Source organism: Schistosoma haematobium, chromosome 2, assembly GCF_000699445.3.
Source record: "Schistosoma haematobium chromosome 2, whole genome shotgun sequence".
Classification (NCBI taxonomy): domain Eukaryota; kingdom Metazoa; phylum Platyhelminthes; class Trematoda; order Strigeidida; family Schistosomatidae; genus Schistosoma; species Schistosoma haematobium.
Genome location: NC_067197.1, coordinates 18,711,394 through 18,738,085, shown reverse-complemented (window position 1 = coordinate 18,738,085; position 26,692 = coordinate 18,711,394). Strand labels below are relative to the sequence as shown.

General features: G+C 35.5%; 1 protein-coding gene across 2 annotated transcripts in view; it reads left to right on the top strand.

The window, feature by feature from the left end:
• MS3_00006384 (uncharacterized protein) overlaps positions 1-26,692 on the top strand; it is a 71,026-nt gene that overhangs the window by 21,500 nt on the left and 22,834 nt on the right. The window contains exons 3-13 of one of the 2 annotated variants that reach the window (XM_051214521.1): positions 2,479-3,407; positions 4,420-4,534; positions 6,508-6,754; positions 10,693-10,885; positions 14,904-15,210; positions 16,332-16,511; positions 17,249-17,389; positions 20,386-20,608; positions 22,253-22,641; positions 23,746-23,976; positions 24,916-25,440. In XM_051214521.1, coding sequence (XP_051067709.1) covers positions 20,467-20,608; positions 22,253-22,641; positions 23,746-23,976; positions 24,916-25,440 — 1,287 coding nt within the window. In that variant the 5' untranslated portion in view covers positions 2,479-3,407; positions 4,420-4,534; positions 6,508-6,754; ... (3 more) ...; positions 17,249-17,389; positions 20,386-20,466. Of the gene's footprint in view, positions 1-2,478; positions 4,535-6,507; positions 6,755-10,692; positions 10,886-14,903; positions 15,211-16,331; positions 16,512-17,248; positions 20,609-22,252; positions 22,642-23,745; positions 23,977-24,915; positions 25,441-26,692 lie in introns of both variants that reach the window. The other variant, XM_051214520.1, reaches the window with a different exon arrangement.

The following is a 26,692-nucleotide window of genomic DNA, read 5'->3' as shown; positions in this document are numbered from 1 at the left end:
GCCTGAGAAGTTTATTAACATCCTAAAAGCCCTATATAAAAACACCTCAGGCAGAGTGAGGGCATACAACCACCTTTCTCCATTGTTCCATTCGAGTAGTGGGGTTAGGCAGGGTTGCCCAATCTCACCATTCCTCTTCAACTTTGCCATCGATGACATTCTGGAAACAGCTCTGATGAATGTAAGTAATGGTGGTGTGGATCTGTTGCCTGGAGAAAGACTTCTCGACCTTGAGTATGCGGACGATATTGTCTTACTGTGCGATAATGCCCAAGGCATGCAATCCGCACTTAATCAGTTGACAATCAGTGTCCGTAGGTATTGTATGTGCTTTGCACCTTCTAAGTGCAAAGTACTTTTACAAGACTGGCTGGATTTTAATCTTGTACTTATCCTGGATGGTGAGCAGATAGAAGTAGTCGAGAAGTTCGTGTATCTGGGTAGCTGCATATGTGCTGGTGGGGGTGTGAGTGATGAGATCAATGCACGTATAGTGAAAGCCAGAGCGGCTTATGCCAATCTAGGCCATCTTTGGCACCTTCGTGATGTTAGTCTGGCTGTAAAAAGTCGGATCTACAACGCGTCGGTGAGAGCAGTTTTGCTCTATGCTTGTGAAACCTGGCCTCTCCGAGTTGAGGACGTTAGACGACTCTCTGTGTTCGATCATCGCTGTCTCCGAAGGATTGCTGACATTCAGTGGCAACACCATGTCAGTAATGCAGAGGTTCGGCATCGTGTGTTCGAGCACAGAGATGATAATTCAATTGGTGTCACCATCTTGAAACACCGACTTCGGTGGCTTGGACATGTTCTACGAATGTCGTCCCAGAGAATTCCACGTCGTGCATTATTTGCCGACTCTGGGACTGGTTGGAAGAAGCGGAGAGGTGGTCAGTGCATGACATGGTGTCGTGGCATGAAAGAAAGCTGCAATGGGCTGGCTTTTGTTGGCTCTCTTTTACCAATATTCATGTGTTCAAATAAATCTATAAACTACCTTTGGCGACTGTGTTGTATGGCTCAGAGTGGGTAAGCCTCCAAACGCCCTGATACGGCCGAGAGTGGGGAGAGTCAGCTCTCCCTCTCGAAATGCTCTCACATGGCAACACGTATGCAGCTACTGCCAGTGAAGTTCTACTCATTGCCTTCCTGAGGCGGGAGTGTTGTTTACGAAATTGGGAAGACGAAAAGGGAATGTCTGGCGCTTTACCTTGGTTGGTGAACACGGAGAGTGCACCTAAGGAAGTTAAAAAACCGTGATTCCAAACCAATGTTGCATATGGGCTCCAGTATTCTGAGGGAAAAATGGCGTATGAACCAATTGTTGGTCACCGGCTACCATGCGACCATATCTCTTTACGATGGTCCACTACCTTGCAGATCAGACCTCTAGGTCGAAAGCTCCGGGCGTTGCTCCCTAAGAAAACCACCTGCTGCTGTCTGGGCACCCAGACAGTATCACAGCCCACACACAAATCAAGTGACTTGTGTGGCGCATATGTATTCGGTGCCCCTTTGTAACAATATTTATCTATTTAAATAAATAAAATCTTATAGATGGTTTCTTTCGTCCTTCTGTAGATCTTGAACATGTTTGTCCTGTATTTTTCATTCTTCTCAGCCTCATAACGTTCTCTCGGAATATGTTTATATTTTTTAGTTCTTGGCTTTTAACAGAGTTGGGTGGTGGCTAGCAGCAGAATTCAGGACGCACGTGTCGTCCTATTTGGGACTCGTCAGCTGGATGTACCTGCAGCCCAGAGTCGATGTTCACTCCGAGAATCGAACCCAGTACCGTTCGTTTCAAACGTCATCACGTCAACCACTTAGGTGCTGAGTCCTGATAGTCACTAGTTTGCGAAATGGTGTGAAGTTTGAATTCATATTGTATTGTTTGTTTGAATCTTCCAATAAATGTTTAGAACCTCAATTGACCAGTCTTCATATCACAAGCTAGTGGCTATCGGGACTCAGTAGCTAAGTGGATGACGTTTGAAGCGAATGGTACTCTTGGCTCGAGTCCCGGAGTGAACGAAAGCTCTGGAATACAGGTACATCCAGCTGACGAGTCCGGAATAGAACGAAACGTGCATCCTGGATCCGACTACCAGCCACCATCCATGTTTGCTTATAATGCTTGTGACTCTAGGTAATATCGAGGCAATCCACACAGGATGCACATATACCAATAACGGAATGATCAACTGCCGTTCTAAACATCAATGGGAAGATTCGAACAAACAATATAGAATGATTACAGTATTATTTTTCCTCGAACACCTTCCAAATCCCAAGTTTTTTAATAAAATTGTGGGTACTGGAAAATATTTCTACTTCGAATTTGCAAACACTTATTATCACATTTGTAGAAATCTTTTTATTTTCAATCTTCCACTAATTTTTGTTCTTCCTACAAATATGTCATATAAATTTTCTCTATCCATCTAAGTTTTATTGCATTTGTTTTCATTTGTTAAGATTGTTGAAGGGACACAAATTGGACTTGATGGTCTTCAACGAGCTTGCAGTTATTGTGCTGAAACACTAATTAGTACTAATACCAATAAACCAGAACATTCATTGGACAAAAGTTCTGTCAGATCGCTAAATACAGACAATATTCATGGTTTGAAGAAAAAAATAAGCTTGACAGAAAAATCCCAGAGAAACAATAACCGACCAAAGTCTGTTCCATCTCATTTTAGTCATCTTTCCAATCTCAATATACGCATGAGTACTGGTTTGTTGAATATATCCAATTCAAAAGCATTGCTTACTCCACCTTCATATTTGAACAGAACGGCTGTAGATTTAGTTAGCCCAAACAATTCTACTTCTACCAGTTCAGCAGATGGATGCAGAGACTTGTTTCCTACATTTTTCTCGGCAACCTTCCCAAACGGTAATGATACATCTCTGTCAATGGATTCTATTGGACAAACAATGCGCACCATTGAATCTAATACATTTGGTGTAATTCGTCGAACACCGCGCATAAGTCAAGGTCCAGTTTTAAATGAATCGTTGAATATAGATATTGGCAGTGCTCCATTCAAAAAAATTTCTTCATCTCATTCGTTTGAATGTTTACCAAGCAGTGCATCGCAGTCATTATTCAATTCATCATCAGGTCAAGATATACTTTATTTATGGTCAAGACTTTGGGCTAATTCACCGAAGGATCTTGATTTTTCAACTATCAGTATTTCACAGTTGACTGCATCGTCAACTCGACCATTAAGTCGTGTGCATAGCCATTCAAATGAAAATTTAACGAAAGACAACAGTTCATGCAAATCGCTACAATTATTTAGATTAAAAAACGAAAATGAAGAGTACTACTGTACTTATGGCCTAGCACTAGTTTATTGGTTAGTCAATAATATACCGGGTTTGGAACGTTGTAGGTTAGTTTTTTTTTGAAAGATTGCTTGCCTTCAATCCAGGTTGTACTTATATAACTTGGCGGTATGCTTGAAGTTTTGTTGGGCACTATGAAAAAACTATACAGTCTTCGAGAAAGTGGCATAAAATTGCCTATATATATGGGAATTGGTTTAACAAAATGCAAATGACAGCTATTGTACAAATAATTATTGAAAAGGCAGTGTAAGTCACTAACCAAGCTTTAAACCTTAGTTAATTAAGCCTGTTGGTGGTAATACCCTTACCAAAAAACCGATAGTGTATTTCATAATGATCCATTGATTGAAAGTAAATTACCTTAAATGGATGAGCTATTTACCAGATCATAATTGGAATGAGAGAGATAGGATCATAGATTTAAGTGTTTCATTAACAATTAGTCGTTTACAATTAGTGAACCTTATGTCAAGCTGGAACTTTTTCAGTTAACGGGAGAGTCCGCTCTCACTCTCGAAATGCTCTCACATGGCCACGCGTATATAGCCTCTACCAGGGAAGTCCTACTCACTGCCTTCTCGTGGCGGGGGTGTTGTTTACGAAAATGAGAGGACGAAAAGCGAATGTCCGGCGCTTTAACCGTATTCCAAACCAATGGTGCACATGGGCTCCAGTATCCTGCGGGGAAAAATGGCGTGCGAACCAATTGTTGGTCACCGGCTTCCATGGGTCTGCATCTCCTTACGATGCTCCACTGCCTTGTGGGTTAGACCTTCAGGTTGAAGGCTCGGGGAGTGGCCCCCTAAGAAAACCACCTGCTTCGGTCCGGGCACCCAGACAGTATCACAGCCCTCACACATATCGAATGAGATTTGTGTGGCTCATATGTATTTGGTGCCTCCTTGTACGAATGTCTATGTGTTAAAATAAATAAATAATGAAGTTTACGGGATTGATATTAGATCACGGTCGATAATTGGAAGAGTGTTTAAAGCCATCCCTCACTTCAAATGTACCTTTTTGTACTTTTTTTCCTATGAATTAATTCTGTTACAGAATGAAAGGGCGACTGGTCTGCCAAAAATTTATCGACCTTGGTTTACTAACTGATCTACAAAATCCTAACTGTAAACAGTTTTATGACAACTTTACATTTTATAAATTAAAACAGGTAAATGATAATTTGTTATTTTTCTTCTTAGTCAGTACACCGATAAAGTATACTTACATTGACTGTATCGGCTATCCAGGCAACTATCTTTAGTAGTTGACATTTAATGACCTCATAAGACAAATTTAAATCTGGTGTCTTCCACTATTATTTTAAAATACGCTATGAAACTATTAGGTTGTTTTTTGTTAGATATAAATTGTTTTCATTGTACTGGGTATGATAGTCTTTTTGTTAACCTGTTTAACTTATAGGAACAGTGGAAGTTGTTGCTTTCATCCATTAATTTATATGCTAAGTGGTGTATCTTTTCATACCAATATGACCGTTCGATATTTTTGTCCGTCACTAATACTATTTCCGTTTGCATACTATAACTTTAAGCAATGTCCATCTGACCTATTTTTCCTCAAAGTATTATTATGAATACTCGTTCTTGTTCTTTCATTCCCACTCATTGTCATTATAGTCCTCTTGAAAGTCCACTTTGCTAATCTGCAGGTACCTTATTCTTTGCACAGTAGAAATAGCTGAAACATTCTTCCTACCGTATGTTCATGGGACTAGACGACGAAGATTAAGAATAGTAATGCAACAATTACAATCGTAGTAATTAATGGTATAATGTTTCCTTCAAGTGAAACAAACAACTTAAGTATAATTTAATCTAGGGTTTATTGAGTGCATCCGATTAGATATATTAGGTTGACTTTAACCTAATGAAAAGATAATTGACTTCTGGTCAATTTCCTTAAAACCTCAAAAGTCAATAGGATGTTTTTCCAGAACAGTTTGTCTGATTCCCGATGTCTTATTAGTTTATCTAACTATTTTAATAATACCTTACTATTAGTCTTTTTCACATATATTTTATGGTATGGAAATTTCTATTTATCACATAATACTTTGTGTTGCCCCCCTCCCCATAATTTACTAAATTCATTTAGTATATTATCTGTTACAAAAATATTCATTGACGGAATATACCCACTGAGATATAATATAAGAAAGATTGGTTCAGCAAAGAGTTCTCCTTTTGGCGAATTCATTTTCAAAGCTGACAATCGCATATATTATTATTATTATTATTATTATTATTATTATTATTATTATTATTATTATTACCCCTGATGAAAATGTCTTAATACCTTTGTTTATTCTACTTCACTGTTATCATGTTTAACAGAATTTTATTATCACTATTATTGTAATTACTAGTATTAGATTAGTATTTGATCATAGGTGCCTTCGAAATATTGTTCGTATATCCTGGGACCATCGAGTAAGTAACGCAGTTGTTAAGAAACGGGCACTAGGTAAGGATGGCAAATCAATTGATGAAGTAGTGAAACTTCATCAGTTGAAATGGCTGGGACACGTGTTACGTATGCCCAACGACCGACTGCCTCGACGTGGTATGTTCAATAGTATAGGAGTAGATTGGAAGAAAGCTAGGGGCGACCAGACCAAAACATGGCACAAGTCCATGAAGTCACTGTCAAGTGGACTGAACCATGTTGGTAGGTGTAGACTACCTGGTTGGGGATTGCGAGATGATAGCAACCGATGGTTAAAGATCCTGAATGATATGGTTCAAAATCGTTTGCAATGGCGCAGGTGCATACACTCTTTGTGTTCTCCCAAATTTTGATCTCCTTATTCCTCCTTGTCTCTTTTTTTCTCTTCCCAAATTTATTTCACTGTATTATACTCTTTAAGTAACATCTCCAAACACTAACCTTCCCGATTACTGCTTATATTCTTATTACCTCTACCACTACGGGATTTGAATCGACCACTGCATCTCTGTGCTAATGTGGTGTGGCAACTCGAACTGATGTACGTACGTACGAAGTTCTACGTTGTTACTGACTGATTGTAATTATCATTATCTAGAAAGTATATGTATAGTTTTATTGTAAAGAGATTGAATGTTCACAGATGTTTATTCGCAATGTTTATTATTGTTCCAGATTGATTCAAATAGTCGATTATATCATCAAACTAATTCAAGAAGAAAAACTGTGGATTTTACTTCATTTTATAATAATTTTAATGTCAACTCAACTTCTACTAATAGTACTGCTTATTCAAGTATACTTGGGATTCATGAACCAAATTGGTTATTAGAGATTAATAGTTCTGAGAATGAGATTTCTAGATCTTCTTCACCTTGCTTGATGGCAAGCTCCAATGATTTCATATCAAAACCACCTGGGGGTAAATTTATGGATATTATAGTTTCTTGTATTTAAATTTTTATTAATTGAAATTCATGAACACAGAGAAGACTGACAAAATATGTCAAATTTTGGCATATATTTTATTTTTCACATATTGTTCATTTTTTATGCAATCTTGTCAGTAAACCTGTGGAAAGGATTTTCAATTGATTAACACAAATTTTCAAGAGAACATACAAGTTTAACTATTGACAGATATTTAAACAGAGAGAGTAAATTAGGTAGAATATTGTATTTGTTCATGGCATTTTTCTACTCATATAGATCTAGTGACTGAGTGTTAGAACAGAATACCCAAATAAGTTGTTTCTTCGTTATTTCTGCTGGGCAAAATAATTTGTCCAATCTGCTTCTTTTGATATAGAAATGAGTTGCTACCTAGCTTGGAATGGACAACACCGGATATGAAGACATCATGGGACGACATGGACTGGAAGGAATGAATGAAAATGGTGAGAGATTTGCAAACCTATGTGACTTCAATATACTGGTCATAGGTGGCACTATATTCCCACATAAACGCATTCACAAAACCACATGGACTTCACCGGATCACACTACGCAGAACCAAATCGACCATATCTGCATCAACAAAAAGTTCAGGAGGACGATGGAGGATATGAGAACCAAGAGGAGCTGATATAGCATCAGATCATCACTTACTGGTCGCCAAGATGAAATTAAAACTCAAGAAGCACTGCACAATGGGGCGGACAATATCATAAAAGTTCAATACGGCCTTTCTTCAGGATACTGACAAACTCAACAAATTCAAGATATTCCTCAGCAATAAGTTCCAAGCCTTTCATGATCTACTCAATGGAGAAGAAACTACTATGGAGAGCAACTGTAAGGGGATAAAAGAGGCAATCATTTCAACATGTCATGAGGTTCTGGGCCACAAGAAGTACTACCACAAGGAATGGATCACTGTTGATACACTGGATAAGATTCAAGAAAGGAGGAACAAGAAGGCAGAAATCAATACCAGCCGAACAAGAGCAGAGAAAGCCAGGGTACAAGCTGAATACACAGAAGTAAACAAGCAAGTGTAGAGGAGCATCAGAACCGACAAACGTAAATATGTGGAAGATTTAATAACGATGGGGGAAAAGATTGCAAGAGAAGGAAACATGAGACAATTGTATGATACAACAAAGAAACTCGCTGGAAATTATCGTAAACCAAAACGACCAGTGAAAAGCAAGGAGGGCAAAGTAATCACCAACGTCGAAGAACAGCGAAACAGGCGGGTAAAACACTTCAAAGAACTCTTGAATCGACCAGCTCCACTGATTTATTTATTTATTTGAACACATAAATATTGGTACAAGGGTGCACCAGATACATATGCACCACACAAGTCACTTGATTTGTGTGTGGGCTGTGATACTGTCTGGGTGCCCAGACCAAAGCAGGTGGATTTTTTAGGGAGCATCACCCGGAGTCTTCGACCTAAAGACCGGACGTTCTCTATTCGTCCTCTCAATTTAGCAAACAACACTCCTGCCTCGAGAAGGCAGTGAGTAGCACTTCCCTGACAGTAGCTGCATACGCGTTGCCATGTGAGAGCGTTTCGAGAAGGAGAGCTGACTCTCCCAACCTTCGGCCGTACCAAGGCATTCGGGTCAGCTCCACTGAACCCACCCATCATCGATGTAACACTCACGGACCTCCCAATCGATGTTGGCCCACGAACAATTGAAGAGATCAGCATAGCCAATCGACAAATCAAGAGCGGCAAAGCAGCAGGACCAAACAACATTTTCTAGCATAGGCTCTGAAAGCAGATGTAGCAGTAACTGCAAAGATACTCCACATTTTCTTCAGCAAGATTCGGGATAAAGAACAAGTACCGACAGACTGGAAAGTAGGACACCTGATCAAAATACCAAAGAAAGGCGATCTCAGCAAGTGTGATAACTACAGGGGCATCACTCTTCTTTCAATACCAGGAAAAGTCTTCAACAGGGTATTGTTAAACAGAATGAAGGACTCCGTAGACGCCCAACTCCGAGACCAACAGGCTGGATTCCGTAAGGATCGATCGTGTATAGATCAAATCGCAACACTACGTATGATTGTGGAATAATCAATTGAATGGAATTCATCACTCTACATCAACTCCATTGACTACGAGAAAGCATTTGATAGCGTGGACAGGACAACACTATGGAGGCTTCTTCCACACTATGGCGTGCCTGAAAAGATAGTCAATATCATACGGAATTCCTATGATGGATTAAACTTCAAAACCGTTCATGGAGGACTGTTGACAGACTCGTTCAAAGTGAAGAGTGACGTCAGGCAAGGGGCGGAAACCTGTAGAACTGCGAAAGCCATCATCCAAAAGATACAAATGTTTATTATCAGCTGTCCACGTAAAATACTTCGGATCCGTTGGCCAGACGCTATCAGCAGCAACCTACTGTGGGAGAGAACAAACCAGATGCCAGCGGAGGAAGAAATCAGTTAGAAGGGCTGGAAGTGGATAGTACACGCATTGAGGAAAGCACCCAACTGTGTCACAAGACAAGCCCTTACATGGAATCCTCAAGGCCAAAGGAAAAGTGTAAGACCAAAGAATACATTACTTTGAAAAATGGAGACAAACACGAGAAAAATGAACAATAATTGGATAGAACTGGAAAGGAAGGTCCAGAACAAAATGGGTTAGAGAATGCCGGTCGGCGGACTATGCTCCATTGGGAGTAACAGGCTTAAGGAAGTAAGTATATCCCCCTTCGTTTATTAGTCTAAATCAAAACACTGAGTTTTTGTTTGTAGATTTTTTATCATCGGATTTTTACCGTTGTAGGTAAGTGGTTGATACAATACACCAATATACTTCATTGAAAACGTACTGTTCTTTTGAGAATCATGATATTTTATGAACAATGAACAAGAAGTGTGCATTACAATTCAGTATTTTTAGTCAGTAACTCTTTTGGTGTTTGTATCGATTGCTACTGGGTTTCAGTCCCAGTGCAGTCACCTTCCATCTACTGATTTACTTATGCATTCAACTGACAAATTTCAAACATTTTGAAACTCGTCCTGTTTGTTTGTGCTATCGCTTGTCGAATATGTAATAAAGAACTTTGCTTTTAATGAAATACGCTGATGATTCAGTACAACTAGACATTAATTTAATGCGTTCACAAGAACTGAGTTTCGTGATGCCATGTTTACCTTGTGCTAAACCGTCGAATAATATATAATGTATTATCAACCAACTGGAGACGGTTAACCTATGAAAATATGTTTTTTTTCAAAAGTACTTTGTTTTACGTCTTAAGATGTGCGAGAATATAGTGTTCTGTGATTACGAAATAACTGATTGCTATTCTTGCTCTAACTTTTTCAATTTAGTTTCCAAACTACTGAGCTAATGTTTCCTAATATTCAAAATTTACCGAATAATGTCAATAAGCAATTTTATAGTAAATTTTATTTTTATATACTAGTGGTTGCATAAGTATCCACATTTTAAGCAAAAATTGATGATAGCCGGCAGTGGAATTCTGGATGTGCGTTTCATCCTACTTGGGACTTGCAAGCTGGATATACCTGCATCCCAGAGTTGATGTTCACTCCGTGACTCGAACCCAGTACATATGCCAATAAGAGAATGATTAATTGCAGTCCTAAACATCAATGGGAAGATTCATAGAAACAATACAAAATGAATTTACTCACGTTTTAATTTGCATGGGAAATAAACTTACTGAACCAATGGCCAACGTATTTTAAATGAAGTGACCGTGAATCCAATAATCCTTTAATTAAGAGTTCATTACCTTGGATTATTAAAATACCGTTTTATTTATCGTATAATATATTTTCTTCTAATTTATGAATAATTTGCCAAGTAACCATCTTATTTTCGATATTTTAAACACGATTATTGTTCAGTTCGATCCAGTTTTGAAGTTGGAAAAGATGTTAGTAGAATGCGAGATTGTAGTCTTGAATCTCTTGGTTCAACACAAAAATGGAAATATACAACACAACCAACATTAAATAACCAGCAGCACTCAGTTGATCTTTCAGTACAGCTAAATACTAGCTTATTGATAAATACTGATGAATACATATGTAACATGAAGTGAGTTTTTTTCTTTCATTTGTGTTTGTTTCTATGACTTTTTTTATAAACATATCATTATTTGCTATTTCGGTTATGTACAATGGCTAATTCTTTCAAGATTGATATGGTTTACTGGGTTAGAAGTTATAACTAATTTATTGAGGTCGAAATAATAATGAAATGAATAACATTATAATCTTGTGAAGTGTAACAAGTTAAACTTGTTCATTTTGCATGAAGTTGTATGTTGACGTATTTCATTTTAATATATTCTCCGAATTATACTTAATTATAATCAGCAGGTGAATTTGAACTCTCAACTTCTGAAAAGAGGAAATCCAGAATCCAGGTATCTGTCGTTAAAAGTACAAGATTTTAACCACTCAAAAAGAACCTTACTTATATATTGAATAAGATTATACATGGTCTTCGACGAAATCTATCTTGAGAGGAGAGTTTTTGCTTGAGCTGACTTTGAGAGCGATTTTCCCGTACTGCTTCATCGTGTGTATAATAGTTTACTTTTGTATGAGTACAATATTATATTCATACAATGCGTGTTAGATAACTAACATTACCCCATCTAATTACTAGGAGGTGTTCAATGACATATCATAATTCTTTTATCATTAATCTTGTTATAACAGTTAATAGTACTGTAACAACCCTGTCACTGAAGCCTTTTGCATAGTAAAGAAATATGTATCAGAAATGATGCACTTTTCACCACAGCTTTTGTGGTCACACATTTTCGTTGTATGCATAATCACCACTTCAGCTCTCGACTTTGAACATCATCCCAGGCCCCTTGGTTGCTAATCATTTAATAACAGTTCCATATTACCTCTGTGTTTCTTTTCTTATTGCTCTGAAACGATGTACTCCATTTTTGCTTGACATCATTGACACAATTTCAAGCAAAGATGTGGAAATCGGGAGATTAGTGTTTTATCACACATCAGATGTAACTTATACTACGAGATAGAATCTATTCAAAACCATAAATCGAGATTTTGGTCATTGGTGAAGCACTCCTACTGGTATTTCTTACCTTCAGCATTTATTCTAGACTGTTAATTATGATATTTCGGAAACCAGAATTTTGAAGTATTACAGTATTTTAAATAAGATTAGTTCAGCGAAGAGTTCTCTTTTCGGCGAATTCATTTTCAAAGCTGTACAATCGCAAATATATATACTTATTTTTACAGGATGATAATGATATTGATAATAAACTTCCGTTAGACATAGTGACAGTGAGGTTAAATAAACAAAGGTTTTAAAAAAATCTTGTTAAAACAAGAAAAGTTTAATAATCGTTTGGTTTTTAAGGGCTTAAGTATTTATCAAAAGATAGATAGGGTAGTTATCACTGGGAAAGGATGGATCAGCATGATAAGATAAAATGTTGAAGTTCAGATTAAATGTTATCAGAATGATCGTGGAAACAAAATAAACTAGTTGGGGGTAGGGAATTTAAGAGGAAGATAGAAGGTGAAGCAGATGGCTGTAAAGGAAGAAGAGTATAAAAAGAGAAAAAAATTATAAGACATTAAGACCATGGTAGAAGAAGAGGTTGTACCAGTCTCTTATGCACGCACAGTTCTGGTTTTTCCAGATGTATGGCTAATGCTTCGGCAATGCAAAGAAGATACAGTCTAATTGTCTTTGGAAAACTTCTACTTACCTTGTAGATGACTTTGAACGCAGAGTCTGTCTTGATCGAGTGATATGCGCTCACAAGGTGTTCGATTATTAAACTTCTTATTGAGCCGTTTCCTCCTCTTTTTAGCCACGCCGGACAATGTTCTAGAATTCTTTTGAATAAAGTACGCATCGAACGACCTATATACCTAGCTCCACATGAGCAGGTAAATTAGTAAATGCACATAGGGTTGGTCAGATTCGATAATGTACCTTCGAGATTATTAGTGAACAATGATTGACTGGAGAATACTATTCGCAATCTTGCTGCGAAGAATGTTCTCTCCAAGGAATCAGAAATTCTCCTCTTTAGGATGTATGTAGCTCTGTTACCCTTGAAGTCGATGTTCATGTATAAAGTTTTCTTTTCCACTGTAATTATTTGTGTTTTCGGAGTTCTCGGCTTCATTTTCTTATCAATGAATATCGAAGGATACCCGTTTTTGATAAGTACCTCCTTTAAGAGGCCCAATTCTTCATCTATGACTTCGGGACTACAAATTCTTCGTATTCTTATGGAGAGTGTTATTATTAAGTTTCTTTTTCTACTAATGGGAACCCAGCCGTGCAAACTTGATAGTTGGCCATTCCACATGGGTTTCCTGTAGATAGATCTTCTGAGAGTACCATCATGCTTTCTTGTCATTTTGTTTTTAACTTCTAGTGTGAATTTTATTACTGGGTGGCAATTATTAAACACCCAAGTTATAAAATCAGACTGTGATAGTTCGATTGAAGAATATTTTACAAGAAAATTATTATCCAGCTGATTTCGTCATCAAGTATTTATCCGAACCAAAAAATAAGACAACGACCACCATGGTCAGTAAAATTTTTTTTATTTAAAACTTAATTTTAAAGGCAATGCAGCTGGTGATATTTTGACATCTCATCATAAAAAACCTGTTAAAAAGAGGTTTAACTCTGTTAATTTTTATGTAACTTTTTTAACTAAGCCACTTTCTACCCAACGAATCAATGATAGTATACCAGTGATTTGCTCTTCCATATGTGCACACCAATTTGACTGTTCTTGCGGAGTTAGTTACATAGGCCTGACATAGAGAGCATTACCCTTGAGTACTTATGAACATGTAGCGATATGATTAGGGAAAGGAGTCACGAAATAGGTCAAAAGTGCCATACTTTCTCACTTAGTATGTAGCGAACATCATCCCAAAATAAGTGAAGCCCTCCCGTTTCTGTATTAAGTCCCGAACAATCTACCTGAAGAAACAAAACTAGGGCTCATATATGTAGTGGAAGCGGAATTAACTCCAGAAAGCGGAACTTATGCGTCCAAAAGCGGTATATTCTATTTCTCCACCTATTATGATCCATCATAGGGTCATCCCATACAATAAACTATATAATGGACTCTTGCTGCCAATATACGTTTTACGTTTATCTCTCCCGTATCATTCCCAATTTGCACATTGTCCTTGCTCAATTCACTTGAATTTCTTATCTCATTCATAATCTTCTGACTACATATTTTATTTACATGGTTGAAATATCACTATTAATGCTATAATAATAATAATAATAATAATAATAATAATAATAATAATAATAATAATAATAATAATAATAATATTGTTATTATTATTGTCTCAATTGATCAGACATTTCTCTTATTTTGCATTCTGTTCACATGATTTATCTAAGCTAATTGTTTGCAACTTGATACCTTACGTTGAAATTTCCCACCGTTTTTAATAGATGACCTGGATTCGAAAAATGACATATTCTAGATATCTAGACCCTTACATATAAAGAATTCATTATTTTGAACAGGTAACATAGTTAATCTTATTCATTCACATGTGCCTTCCTCTGGCCATTTTAAGACAACAATTATGTATTTATAATGGCAGGGCCTGATGACAAGGTGATGGGAAATAATTAGTTGCTCAAGAATCTCTTGTTTCTGAACGTCGTAATTTAGATTCTATCACTGACTCTGGCAACTAAACAGGAGCTTTAAAATATAAAATATGTTAAGTTATATTCTCGTTTCACTCTTTTTATTCCGAGTACCTCATCAGTGTTCCTTCGTCCCATCATAATGTGGGATTCGTGGGTAGCTAACTAAACATGTCTCTTCATTCCTCAATCATCACATTTTCTAATATATTTTTTTAGTGTCAGTTTTAGGAAATCTCAATATATGCTTTCAAACTTGTTTCAACAAAATTGTTATCTATAGATGTGCTCTAAATATGTTTAATTATATCAGCTAGAATTTTGAAGTGTATAAAATTTGTTTGAATAAACCTTCTTCAATTACCTCTTTCTGTTCCTATGTTTATTTAAAAAAAACTACTATTAGGAATATCTTTGATAAACATATATATCAGTTGGTTTTACAAGATGTACGAGATAATGTCTTAGATTCTAGCTGGGCATCAATTCTAATTCGTTTGGCATGGAATGTTTGTCAAACGGTGCACTTTGATTTACGATCAACTGGTTTACGTTATTTTCAATTTAATCGACAACAGAAGCAACAATCTCAGTCAAATAATGAAACTGTAAAAAGTAATGACGTACAGAAATCTGTTATAAATTCTAATACTGTCCATAAACAACAAGTTTACTCACCAATGGATATTCGATATTATGTACATATTAAAAAAGTACGTCCTAACCTACTGACTATATATTTCAAGTAGTGTTTTGATAATTTAAATTTTATTTACAATTTAACTGACAATGATATGATCATATTTAGCCTTATAAATGATTGGTAATCATTACGAAAAATTGTGAACATTGTCTTTTGGAAACGATGAGACTCATCATTACATCCATCATCTAAATTCATAAGTACTTTCATACCTGCATTGAATTTCAAATTCATAAGTAAAGTTGAATGATTCGGAATTAATTCTTGCATGAATATTTAGTTTCTTCAGGGTTTTTGGTTTGTATTATATGGAAAAATGCTCTTGTCGATTTTCAGTTTTTTTTATTCGGTTAATTTATTTAAAATGCAGTGTATGTATGTTCTTAACTAATAATTTTACATTTTTAAACCATATGTCAATGATTTCATTTATCTTGTCTTATTCAGTATTTTGAATTTTCATGGTTGATTACCGGGATGAAAAAGTTACAATAGTCATGAATATTACAGATTTCAAAACAGTTTAAATAGACAAATTACTCAGTTTTTAGCTTACATGCTTGATAACTTTTCCATAATTTTTGTAAAAATAAGAATTTCACTAAGTTTTTTCATATTTGCTTTAAGGATTTCATTGATTAGATCATTGATGAAGAATATGATATTGATAGGTAAGAATCAATCCTGATTGTCAGATTTTACCCTTATTGATAGGCTAGTGATCTAAACAAACATTTTTTTTCAAACAACTAATATTTTTTACATGTGTGTGACATTTTATTAGGAAAAAGCTTGTTCTTCACTGGCCTTTTGCTACGATTTTTCATATTAGTTAGTATATCTGATGGTTAGCATAGATAATTTGACCTGATGCGTAATTAATTATTATCCATATAATGATAAAAGATTTGGTAAATTAATATATATATATATATATATATATATATATATATATATATATATATATATATATATATATATATATATATATATATATATATATTACCAGTGTTAGTAACATCATTAGATCTTATTTCATTCATAAACAGTTGGTTATTTTACATATTATTTAATTAATAAGTGTTTATTTATTTTAACACTATCATTATTTATGTTTGTTGATTAAAATAGCTATTGGATGAAGATAACAAAAATTCAGACTTGTTCCCTGGTCTTATTATCTCTAAACGTCCAACCCACAAATTAATGCCAACTGTTTTAAATAATCCACGCATTCTTCTATTGGATTCATCTATAAATTATCAACGTACTACTTCTAAAATGACGTGGTTAGAATCTCAGATTATGCAAGTATGAAAACATATATGTATAAGGATATATTTTATATTATTTCGTCTTATAATAGTTTTCATTTTTAAATCACATCTGGTGTTGATGTTGACTTGATAAATCATATTTGTTTGCTGGTAAAATGATTATTTATGGTATTCTCTACTCAATAGTACTTCTTAATTTAGAAAATTCAACAAATTTTTCCTCTTAGCATTTTGTGTTATTCTGATGATGTAGAATAAATTCAATGTAACCTCTTCCATATCACATTTAGGCATCAATATTATTTACATTGTACTCGTAGTTTTTACTTTATTTGATAGTGAAAAATATTAAACTTATGTCATCAACATAAATCGTATATATAACTCTATTAATCATAATGTATTTAGGTCCATCATATCGTTGTGTACGAATTGTAAAACCTAATACCCTACGTCTAACTTTAAGATTGTTCACACGCTGGTTCTAACATACACGAGCAATGGTTTGAAACTATTATCAAATACTAGTAATCTACGACTATCTATCTTTGAATTCCTCGTTTCACAGTCATAAAATAGATTAAAACGAACTGCTGCTCAGCTTGTCTTTTGATTGATAGACGGACATTTCGTCTGAAGAGCAATGGTTAATTGTAGCAATTAGGTGTGCTCACGCTTTTTTGGACATCCGATATATGTGGATGGTTAATTATGTTTTTATTGCACTAAAACGGTATACGGCGTATATTTTCTTCTTTTTGGTTGTTGCAGGAAGAAGAATACATAACCAATTGTGTTTGTAAAATTCTCTGTCTACATCCCAATATTATATTCGTCAGTGGGACTGTTTGTTATTTAGCACAGAATTTTATTTTCAAAGCAGGAATCGTTTTATTTTCCAATGTAAAACAGGTAAGCGTCAATTTTTAAATTTTTTAGCAATCTCAGTCAGAAAAGAGTGCTTATGATAATAAGTTTTCCAAGGCTACATTTCTCACAAATGATAATTTGTTAATAATCATTTAAACAACTACTTGTTTTCGATAATTTCCCCCACTCAACCTTACAATTAACGGTAGAAATGTTTATTTAAAATATATAGATCTTTATGCTGAAGTTCATGGAAAAAAGAAGAAAACGAACAACTAATTTTTGTATTCATATATATGGACGGAAAATTTTTCAGGATATTGTTTCTGCTATGTATACTTTATAAGTGTTGTCTCACAAACCTTTGAAGCTTTATTACTTACACTCTGTATATGATGTTCAATGATAATCTCTTTTGAAATTGTATTCTGTCTACTAGGTAAAACAACATTTAAGGTTTGATAGATTCATTATACCTTTTACTTAGCCATACTGCAGTGTTTAAGACAGTCACGATGGGCTTGCCTGATCTTCCTATGTAAATGTCTTCGTAGGTGTAGTTAAATCTAGGATATCTATTCATTACTCACAACGTCTGTATACAGTAGGACGTAAATAGAATATATAATCTTGATGACAAAGAAAAGCTTGGTATTATTATTATTATTATTGTTATTAGTTTAGGTGTAAATAGTTTAATAATTACATTCCCTTTGAAAACATGTGGACTATTAAATTTTCTTACTCATGTCAAACCGCTTCCTAATGTAACTTTCGTTGTTGCAGCCTTCAAAAATCTTTACTTACTTACACGTGTTACCTCTCGTGGAGGTGCATATGCCGCTCACCAGCATTCTCCATCCAACTCTGTCCTGGAAAATCCTTTCTATTTGCTGTTCGTTCTTTTGATGTCTGCTTCCAATTCTCGGCGCAGCGTTCTTTGACCTTCCTCTTTTCCGTTTCCCTTCAGGATTCCAAGTTGGAGCTTATCTTGTGATGCAGTTTGATTATTTCTTCAATATGTGTCCTATCCACTCCCATCGTCTTTTCCTTATTTCCTCCTCAACTGGAGGCTTGTTTTGTTCTCTCACAGTAGGCTGTTGCTGATGGCATCTTGTGTAGATAATTGTTTATAAATACTTGTACTTTTTGATGATGTTTGTGGTAGTTCTCGAATTTCCAGCTCCGTTAGGTAGAACTGTCTTGACGTTCGTATTGAAGATTGCGACTTAGGTATTGGTTGACAGTTGTCTTGAGTTCCATATGTTCTTCAACTATAGGAATGCCGTCCTTGCTTTGCCAATCCTTACCTTCACACCTGCATCAGATCCTCCTTGTTAATCAGTGTTGCTCCACAGATATCTAAAAGCCTCCACCTGTTTCAGAGCTTCTCCATCAAGGTGTTCTCCGTGTTGTATTTGAGGATCCTGCTTTTCCCCTTGTGTATGTTGAAGCCTACTGACGCAGAAGCTGCTGCTACACTAGTTGTTTTGATTTGCATTTGTTAATGTATATGGGATAGAAGGCTACTTCATCTGTGAAGTCTAAATCGTCTAGACGCATTCAAGCTGTCCATTGTATTGCGTGTGGTCTGTGTGTGCTGCTTCTATGTCCGGTGGATTCAATGGAACTGGCCTATTCAAGAGTGCTTCAAAGTGCTTCACACATCTGCTCCCCTGTCCTTGAATCTCAATGATTGTCCTGCCTTTTTTATCCTTGACCGGTCTCTCTGGTTTGCCGTATTTCTCTGCCAGTTTCTTCATTATGTCATATAATTGTTTGATATTTCTTTCTCTTTCAGGTTCTCCAATGTCCCTGCTAGATATTCCACGTGTATCTGCTTATCGGCTCTTGTGCTTCTTCTCACTTGCTTGTTTGCTTCTGTGTATTCAGCTTGTGTCTCGACTCTGTTCTTGTACGGTTGTCGTTAATTGTTGTCTTCTTATTCTTGAATCTTGTCTAGGGTTTCGACAGAAATACATTCCTTATGATGATGCTTCTTATAGCGCAGAACCTCCTGAAACGTTGATCCCTTTCCAATTGCCCTCCATTGTAGTTCCTTTCTCCCACTCAGTCCATATCGTCCCATGATATCTTCATACTCGATGTTGACCATTCCGATGTTGGTGTTTGGGTCTCCCAGCGGGATTATCAGATCCTTACCTGTGCATTTCGCTAAGATCAATCGCAGCGTCTCGTAGAACTGGTCATTGCCATTGCCATCATTGGTGGATGCGTAACACTGGGTAGCATTCATTGTGATTTGCTTCTTCTTTATTTTGAAGGATGCTTTGATAATCGTGTATCCATGAAATCACCATCACAGCAATTTCCTAAGTGTGTGAAGCGTTTTCTTCATGACCAGAGTACGACAGCATCTCTTGCGAATCTAATATTTTTTTCCCAGCTTGGATCAAATGGGTTTCTCTGATTCCGAGTACTGCCAAGTTGTATCTCCTCATTTCCGTTGCTATTTGACTAGTCTTTCCGCTCTCCCACATTGTCCGAACGTTCCGTGTACCTATGATAATTGTTGCTCTGGTTGTTAAAAAAAGAATAGGCCTCGTGATTTCCGAAGAATCTCGGCTTTCATCATGAGACGTCATGATTCTTCTTTCAACTTCCAGGACAGAGTTTAAATGATTTAATCTGTTTATTCTGGTTAGCGTTTTTAGCAAAGTTTTCTACGGAATGGGGTTGCCAACCCCACATCCAACACTCCTCTTTTACCTGGGCTTGGGACTGACAGTAGATTTGGAAGAGCTACAGGCGAGGTTTCAAAAAGTTTTATTGAGTAACTTCCCGTACAGGTGTTATGTTGATATCATCGCCCTTTAGTGAATACCTTCCAAGCATATATTTCTGTACCGAAATATTGAACAGTAAATGAGATTCTTACAATATAAACAGTTTACTTGTTGTAATTTAAGTGGTTCATTCAACAAATAAGTATAGCTTTCTATACTGTTGATCTCTATTAAAGGAACTCCCCATTATTGTTTCTTTTACTTTGACTCGCTCATTTTTTCTCGGGACAGTTAAAATGGGAATAAATCAGTTCGTTGGGTTTACACGTCTGATCCTTTTTTTAATAGTCGGTGTTGTACCGTATTGCACGAATGACGGGTGCTGATATCTTGGATTCGATTGATCGGTTAATGAGCAATCCTTCAAGAAAATCAGATAATAATACTCAAAAGTCAACAACACGTCTTGGTGTTTGTAATCATTTTGAAGTTAGACAATTACATTTACCAGATAGTAAGTTTCTGTATTCTTTGCCTAATCAAATACTTTGTTTTATAACTTTTTAAATTCTTTGTACTCCTTAAGCTTATAAAGTGACCTTGGAATCCCATTGAAATCAGCCTTTAAAGAAATGTGTTGGTATTTATAAACTCAATATAAGACGAATTCCTCTAGTGAATCGCAGGCAAATATATCATATAGACATCAACTGTGATTTAATTCATTTATGTTGAACCAAAACAAACTACTGGATTGTTTTTAGTTATATCTCAAAATAGACCAAATATTATCAACTACCGTTTACGAATTCAGTGATCAATCTATCTGAACGAAATTCTGTGCTAACCATTGATGTCTATACAGAGCAGTATAATGCTTCTTTTGTAAACTTTAGATGGATTATTCAGCTAATACGTTTTTACTGTCGTAGATTAGTTATTTTTCCGTTACTAAACCTACTAGGTAGCTAAAAGGAATGGATTTCCGGTGTTGTATTCTTTATCATATTCCTAATCTGAAAGTGACAGCATCATGTAAAGAGATTTCTTGTTACATAAAATTGATTTTATTTGGCTAGCAGTGGGATCCAGTACACGCCTTTCGTTCTCTTCGAGACTGCTCGGCTGAATGTATGTGCGTCCTAAACTTGATGATCATTTCGAAACTTGGACTCATTATCGTTCATTGTAAACGCCAACGTGTTATCTGTTTAGTTACTGAATCCAATTATCGGTAACGGGATAATACAAACCATTCGAAATAAGATATTTTTGTTATATCCTAGTGAAGATTAAATTACAGGTAACTTCCGAGGACTATTAATGGACTAATATTCTATAAATATTCTTATTGTATAATTATTCAATAATTAAATCATGTGTATTCATATTCCCCTTATTATAAGCTTCATTTTGACCTATAATTTATTATTATACGACTTACTGTCCCTAAATTATGCTCAGTTTGTTAACTACTGCCTCTCACGTTCACAGCCACTTTTTGTGTACAAATATTATTTCCTATTTTATGGTGCGTTGAGGTCTGTTTGTTTGATATATAAATACAGTATGTTTGAAATATATGATTCGCATATTGGAAGCTGGTATTCGGTGTTGTGGACTCAAGTGGACGGGCTAGGCGGACATAAAACCAGTAAGGAAGCTAGGCTGCTCATACCAGTCGAATGTCATTGGTTTGGCACAGTCCGAAGATTGTATAAGTCGTATTTTGATTGGTGGATAAATCACGTGATAAAAAGCCGGACATAGAGTCATAACAATTTTGTTGTCTGGATAGATACAATTTTTTGAACTTCGTAAATGACAATTTAAAGTTTCTGCTTTACGTCTGGTTTTCTTTGTAAATTACAATATAATGTAATAGTATTTATCGTAGATATACTTCAATGTTTGCAATCTTTTCGCTTATCGCAATCAAAATATATTCAATTTTATTAGCATTTCAAAGCGTAGATAATGGAAGGTTAGTATTTTGTTGCAACCTGATGAAATATTTGAATGTTTGGTTCGGGTTTTATTTTGTAACACTGTTAAACTTTTTGAAATTTCAACAGGCTTCCTAGTCTGAAAAATGTCACACACTGGATTTTATGCTTTTCATAGTATTTTCCTTTCATTTACTGCTTCGTTTTGCCAGATTCCACGAAATTTCTTACTTTCATCAAAAATAATTCTACCGAAACTGGTTTGGCGCTTGATTCTAATCCTATCCGGTATATCACTCATGAAGCGACTGTTATTCTACGAGATAATGATCTTGCTTCACTTATCCGTGCAAAACGTTGTTTTCTTTTCACATTACGCTTGTGCTATAATGCACAGTTAGAATTGGCTTATTCAAACAATGATCATATTTTTCATCTTCCTCATTTGTTACTGAATACGGATACGTATTCAAGATCACGTGTACAATCACTAAATAAAATATATTTACAAAACGATGCCGAATATTCATCGCTTTCTTCTCCAGTGTCGAGAAAAAAAGCGTTATCCGACCCCAATGGTTTAGTTATTTCTATTTCCTCTGTAAGTTTACTACTTTTTATTGAGCATGATTCTAATATAATCAGTTACTACCACATAAGTATCCTGAAGTTATGCTGAATACTATGATAGACAAAGTTAGTTAATTCATATTTAAAATGGTTAGCTAAAAGAAGCATGGTTACTTGCTATAGTAATAATTTTTCTGAGTAATTATTTTGGCGTCGGTGTTATCATTCCTCCCAAATGCTCTGCTACGACCAAGGATTGGGAGAGTCAGCTCTCCCTCCCGAAATGCTCTACCATGGCCACACGTATATAGCCACCGCCAGGGAAGTCCTGCTCCACTGCCTTCTCGCAGTGGGGGGGGTTGTTTGCGAAATCGAGAGGACGGAAAGCGAATATCCGGCGCTTTAACCGGGTTGGTGGTGGTCACCGACTACCATGGTACTACATCTAACGTTTCTCCACTGCCTATGGATTAGACTTCTATGTTAAAGGTTCGGTGTGTGGCCTCCTGAGAAAACCGCCTGCTTTAGTTTGAGCGTCCTTGCAGTATTCCAGCAAATCGAATCATGAAGTGCTGTGCACATGTATTTGGTGCCTCTCTGTGTCAATGTTTATGTGTTTAAATAAATAAATAAATTATCATCAGTCATTCAAAAGACTTCTTTTGCTATTATTATCTGACTCATAAGTAATTTAAAAACCAGATACGGATGTGCATCGGTCAAAATTCTCATAACTCACCAGCACAATGAGATAAAATTACGAAAATAAGTATCGGAGTAGTTCAAATCATAGGAATATCAGTGTTAGTAGAATCAGTTAAACACAGAGGAAGAATTTGATAAATAAAAATTTTGGAATAGATTTAAAAGTCAAGATCTGATGAAAAACAAATAGCAAACTCATACCATCGGAACCACTTTTAAATCATGTCATCTAATTTCTCCAACTAGTAATTGCTGCTATTACCCGTACTTTTAGTCAGGTAATTTGTACGTACTCATATGTCTCAATCCAACAGTCGCTGATTCTATGGACTGATTCCACGTCTTGGCGCCTGTAGTTTTCCCCAAACTATATATTCAGTTATATACTGTTCATTGTGCTTTTTTCATTTATTCATTTTCTTCTCTATAGACGACCGAACAAACATCTATATCAAACGATGAAGATGACAAATATCTCTGCTCTGATTTAGCGATATATCTTCAAGGACGTCTATTATCTGTCTCACCAAGTGTTGAATTTCGCTTACCCTATTTAGCATCTAGAGAAGGCCAGTTATCTTATTTATACCCATATTATACTTACGTAATTGACTGGACGTTAGGACGTAGACTGAATGATTTGATGAAACGGAAAGAAAAAGTAAGCCTTATTTGTTAAATGATTTTGTTTCGATAAATTTTTAACACCATTCTTTTTGGATTGGTTAATGCTAATTACTAGGCATATGTTTATTTGATGTGTTGTGATGTTTATCGGTAATGTCCTATATAGCGTCTTTTGTCTAGTCAAATTCCACTAACACTGAAGAACTAGGAAAACCATTCAGCTATTATAAGTTAGTTTTCGTATATTATGCTGTCCCCTTCAAAATTTATTCACAACCGACATAACACAGTGATAATAACTTTACATCTCTAAACTAAAGCTTTATACAACCATGGTAGAGTATACTTTCCTAAATGTTAAGATCTAAAGTGTCTTGAAAATTCTCTTTGCTGTACATATTGAGGCTGTACATCAAATAATATCCTTCTTATTTGTTACACATTCTTCTTTGGTCATTATTATGTCTTTTAAGATGCTTATATATTCACAACAATTATAAAGATGCATTCACAAGTTTTTATTTTGTGAGAAAAAGAGGTAATTATTCATTTTAATTGACTCTAATTTAAATTTTAAAGAAGATTTTACAGTTCTATATTCTTTTTATGAACGCACAACATTTTATAGAAACTCTCGAACTAATATTTTCACAACAGTCGTTCTTTAAGTTAATGAAGGACTTTAAAAAAGGATGTCATATTTATAGAGATCTCAGCGACTAGAATTAAAATAACTTCAGCGTTTCAGTTGGCAGTCTGATTCGAGCTTCTTCATCGAATTTCTTATTATTTCTCTAAAGAAACTCAAAACTTGGGGTTTATCTTAATGTTAAGCTCAAAGATTTTTGCGAACATAATTTCCTCTTTTTAATCACATTGGTATATGTTATGAGTATTCAGTGTAAATTTAATATCATTTTTTATTATTTACATAACAATTAGTATTTCCAATATTTTGTTGATTTTACCACAGATTTTAAATAGTGAATTGACAGCATTAAAATATTACATGATGAGTGCTAAATTACATAATCATCCATCAAAACATATTTCAAGTAACGATTCATCTCATCCTTTCACAAAGTGTAATTTGGAAATTTTTTCATCGCCTACTTTACATAATTCAAAATTAAATCGTCTTTTACCATATTTTCTTAGTGATAACAGTGACAATAATGATAGTTTTAGAAAAAATAATTTTGCAATGGATGGATTAATTATCTCTGAGACATTAACATCATCTGATGAAGCCTTGTATACTGATTATAAAGCTAGGGGTTTTATGAACAATAATAATAAACAGAACGTTGAAAGTTCTCGTTCATTTCCACGTCTTTGGGCTGGTATGAACAGTATTTTATCTGGTCATTGGAATTCTTTATTTAATACAAGACATTTGAAATCATTTAAATCAGGTCCTACAAAAACATCAACTACAACTACTGGTTTTACACCCACTTCTAATGTGCAGCTTATCTCGGAATCTGAAAGTGTAAAAGTAAGCTTATTAACTTTGTTTGTTTTCAAGCAAATTAGGATTTTCTTTTTCTTAGGATGCTACAATGAATTGTCTTATCTTAAGGTTTCAGTTGTGTTAGCCTGAAAAACAATTTTAATGGTTGAATGTCTATAGCTCCGAGAATGAGTGTTTAAATGAAAGTTTATTCTTAGTCAAGATTTTACTGTTCATTTTATTTTCGCAAGTCTTATACACGTAAAGTAAACAGTTAAAACAACAACAATAATTTCGACTAAAGAATATCACCTAATCCATTGATGCTTATTTGCTGTAAACAGTTAGGAACTATTCTAAATCATTATAAAAGCATATGAGCGGAATTATAAAGTCTTATATTAATTGTTCTTTCAATAATAAACAGAAATCATGTAGAGGATCTGATCCTGATTATTGTTGCTACTTTGACGTGGTAGTAGGGCTTGCCTATCGTGATGAATCAATCGGGCCACACTGACTGGAACAACCGTTCCTCAAGGTCCTACCATGTCAGACAGGTCGGTTGAAGAGCGGTAAGACTAAAAGCAACAAACCTAAGGTCCGAAGGCGAAGTCGTACTGTTGACTGTACAGAGGTGTGACAGCAGTAATGTTTTTCTCTCAGAGAACTAGCATAACAGCGATGCTGCCTTCCCACAAGGAGGAATAGGGTTAGAGAAGGTCGACCCGAAAAATGCACACCTCGCCCACGGATATCCGTCTCCGGTGGTAAAGTCTCAACAAGTACGGAGCTAACACGAAAATTACCCACAGAAAGGTCGTGTGTGACCGACCTCAAGCAGTTGTCCCTTGGGCGCTGTGGTCACTTTCTCAGGTCAGTAAGACCACTTCTAATCCAATTTTCTTTTTAGGTACCTCCAGAAGAACCCTTCCATGGTGTGGGCAACGGGGAAGTGATAACTACCCTCATACCTCTAACAGCACTCAAGACCACTGTATTCATAATCAACCTCCCTCTTCAACTATTATTCCTCGTACATCGACTTACAAGATCTGATCATGTTCCAAGTTGCATTGTTTGATGCCAAAACTGAAAGATAAGTAAAAACGGAAATGTAAGGGCAAATTGTTATGCAGAAAAAAGTGTCTAATGTATAAAATAATGTGTAAGATTTGAAAGAAAACAATTGGTTGCATACATTAGTTTTATTACAAATTATTGTAAGGTATATAATTTAAAATCTCCAATCGAATGCGTTACCAGAAGTCCTACTTTTTATACTTGGAAACAAGAA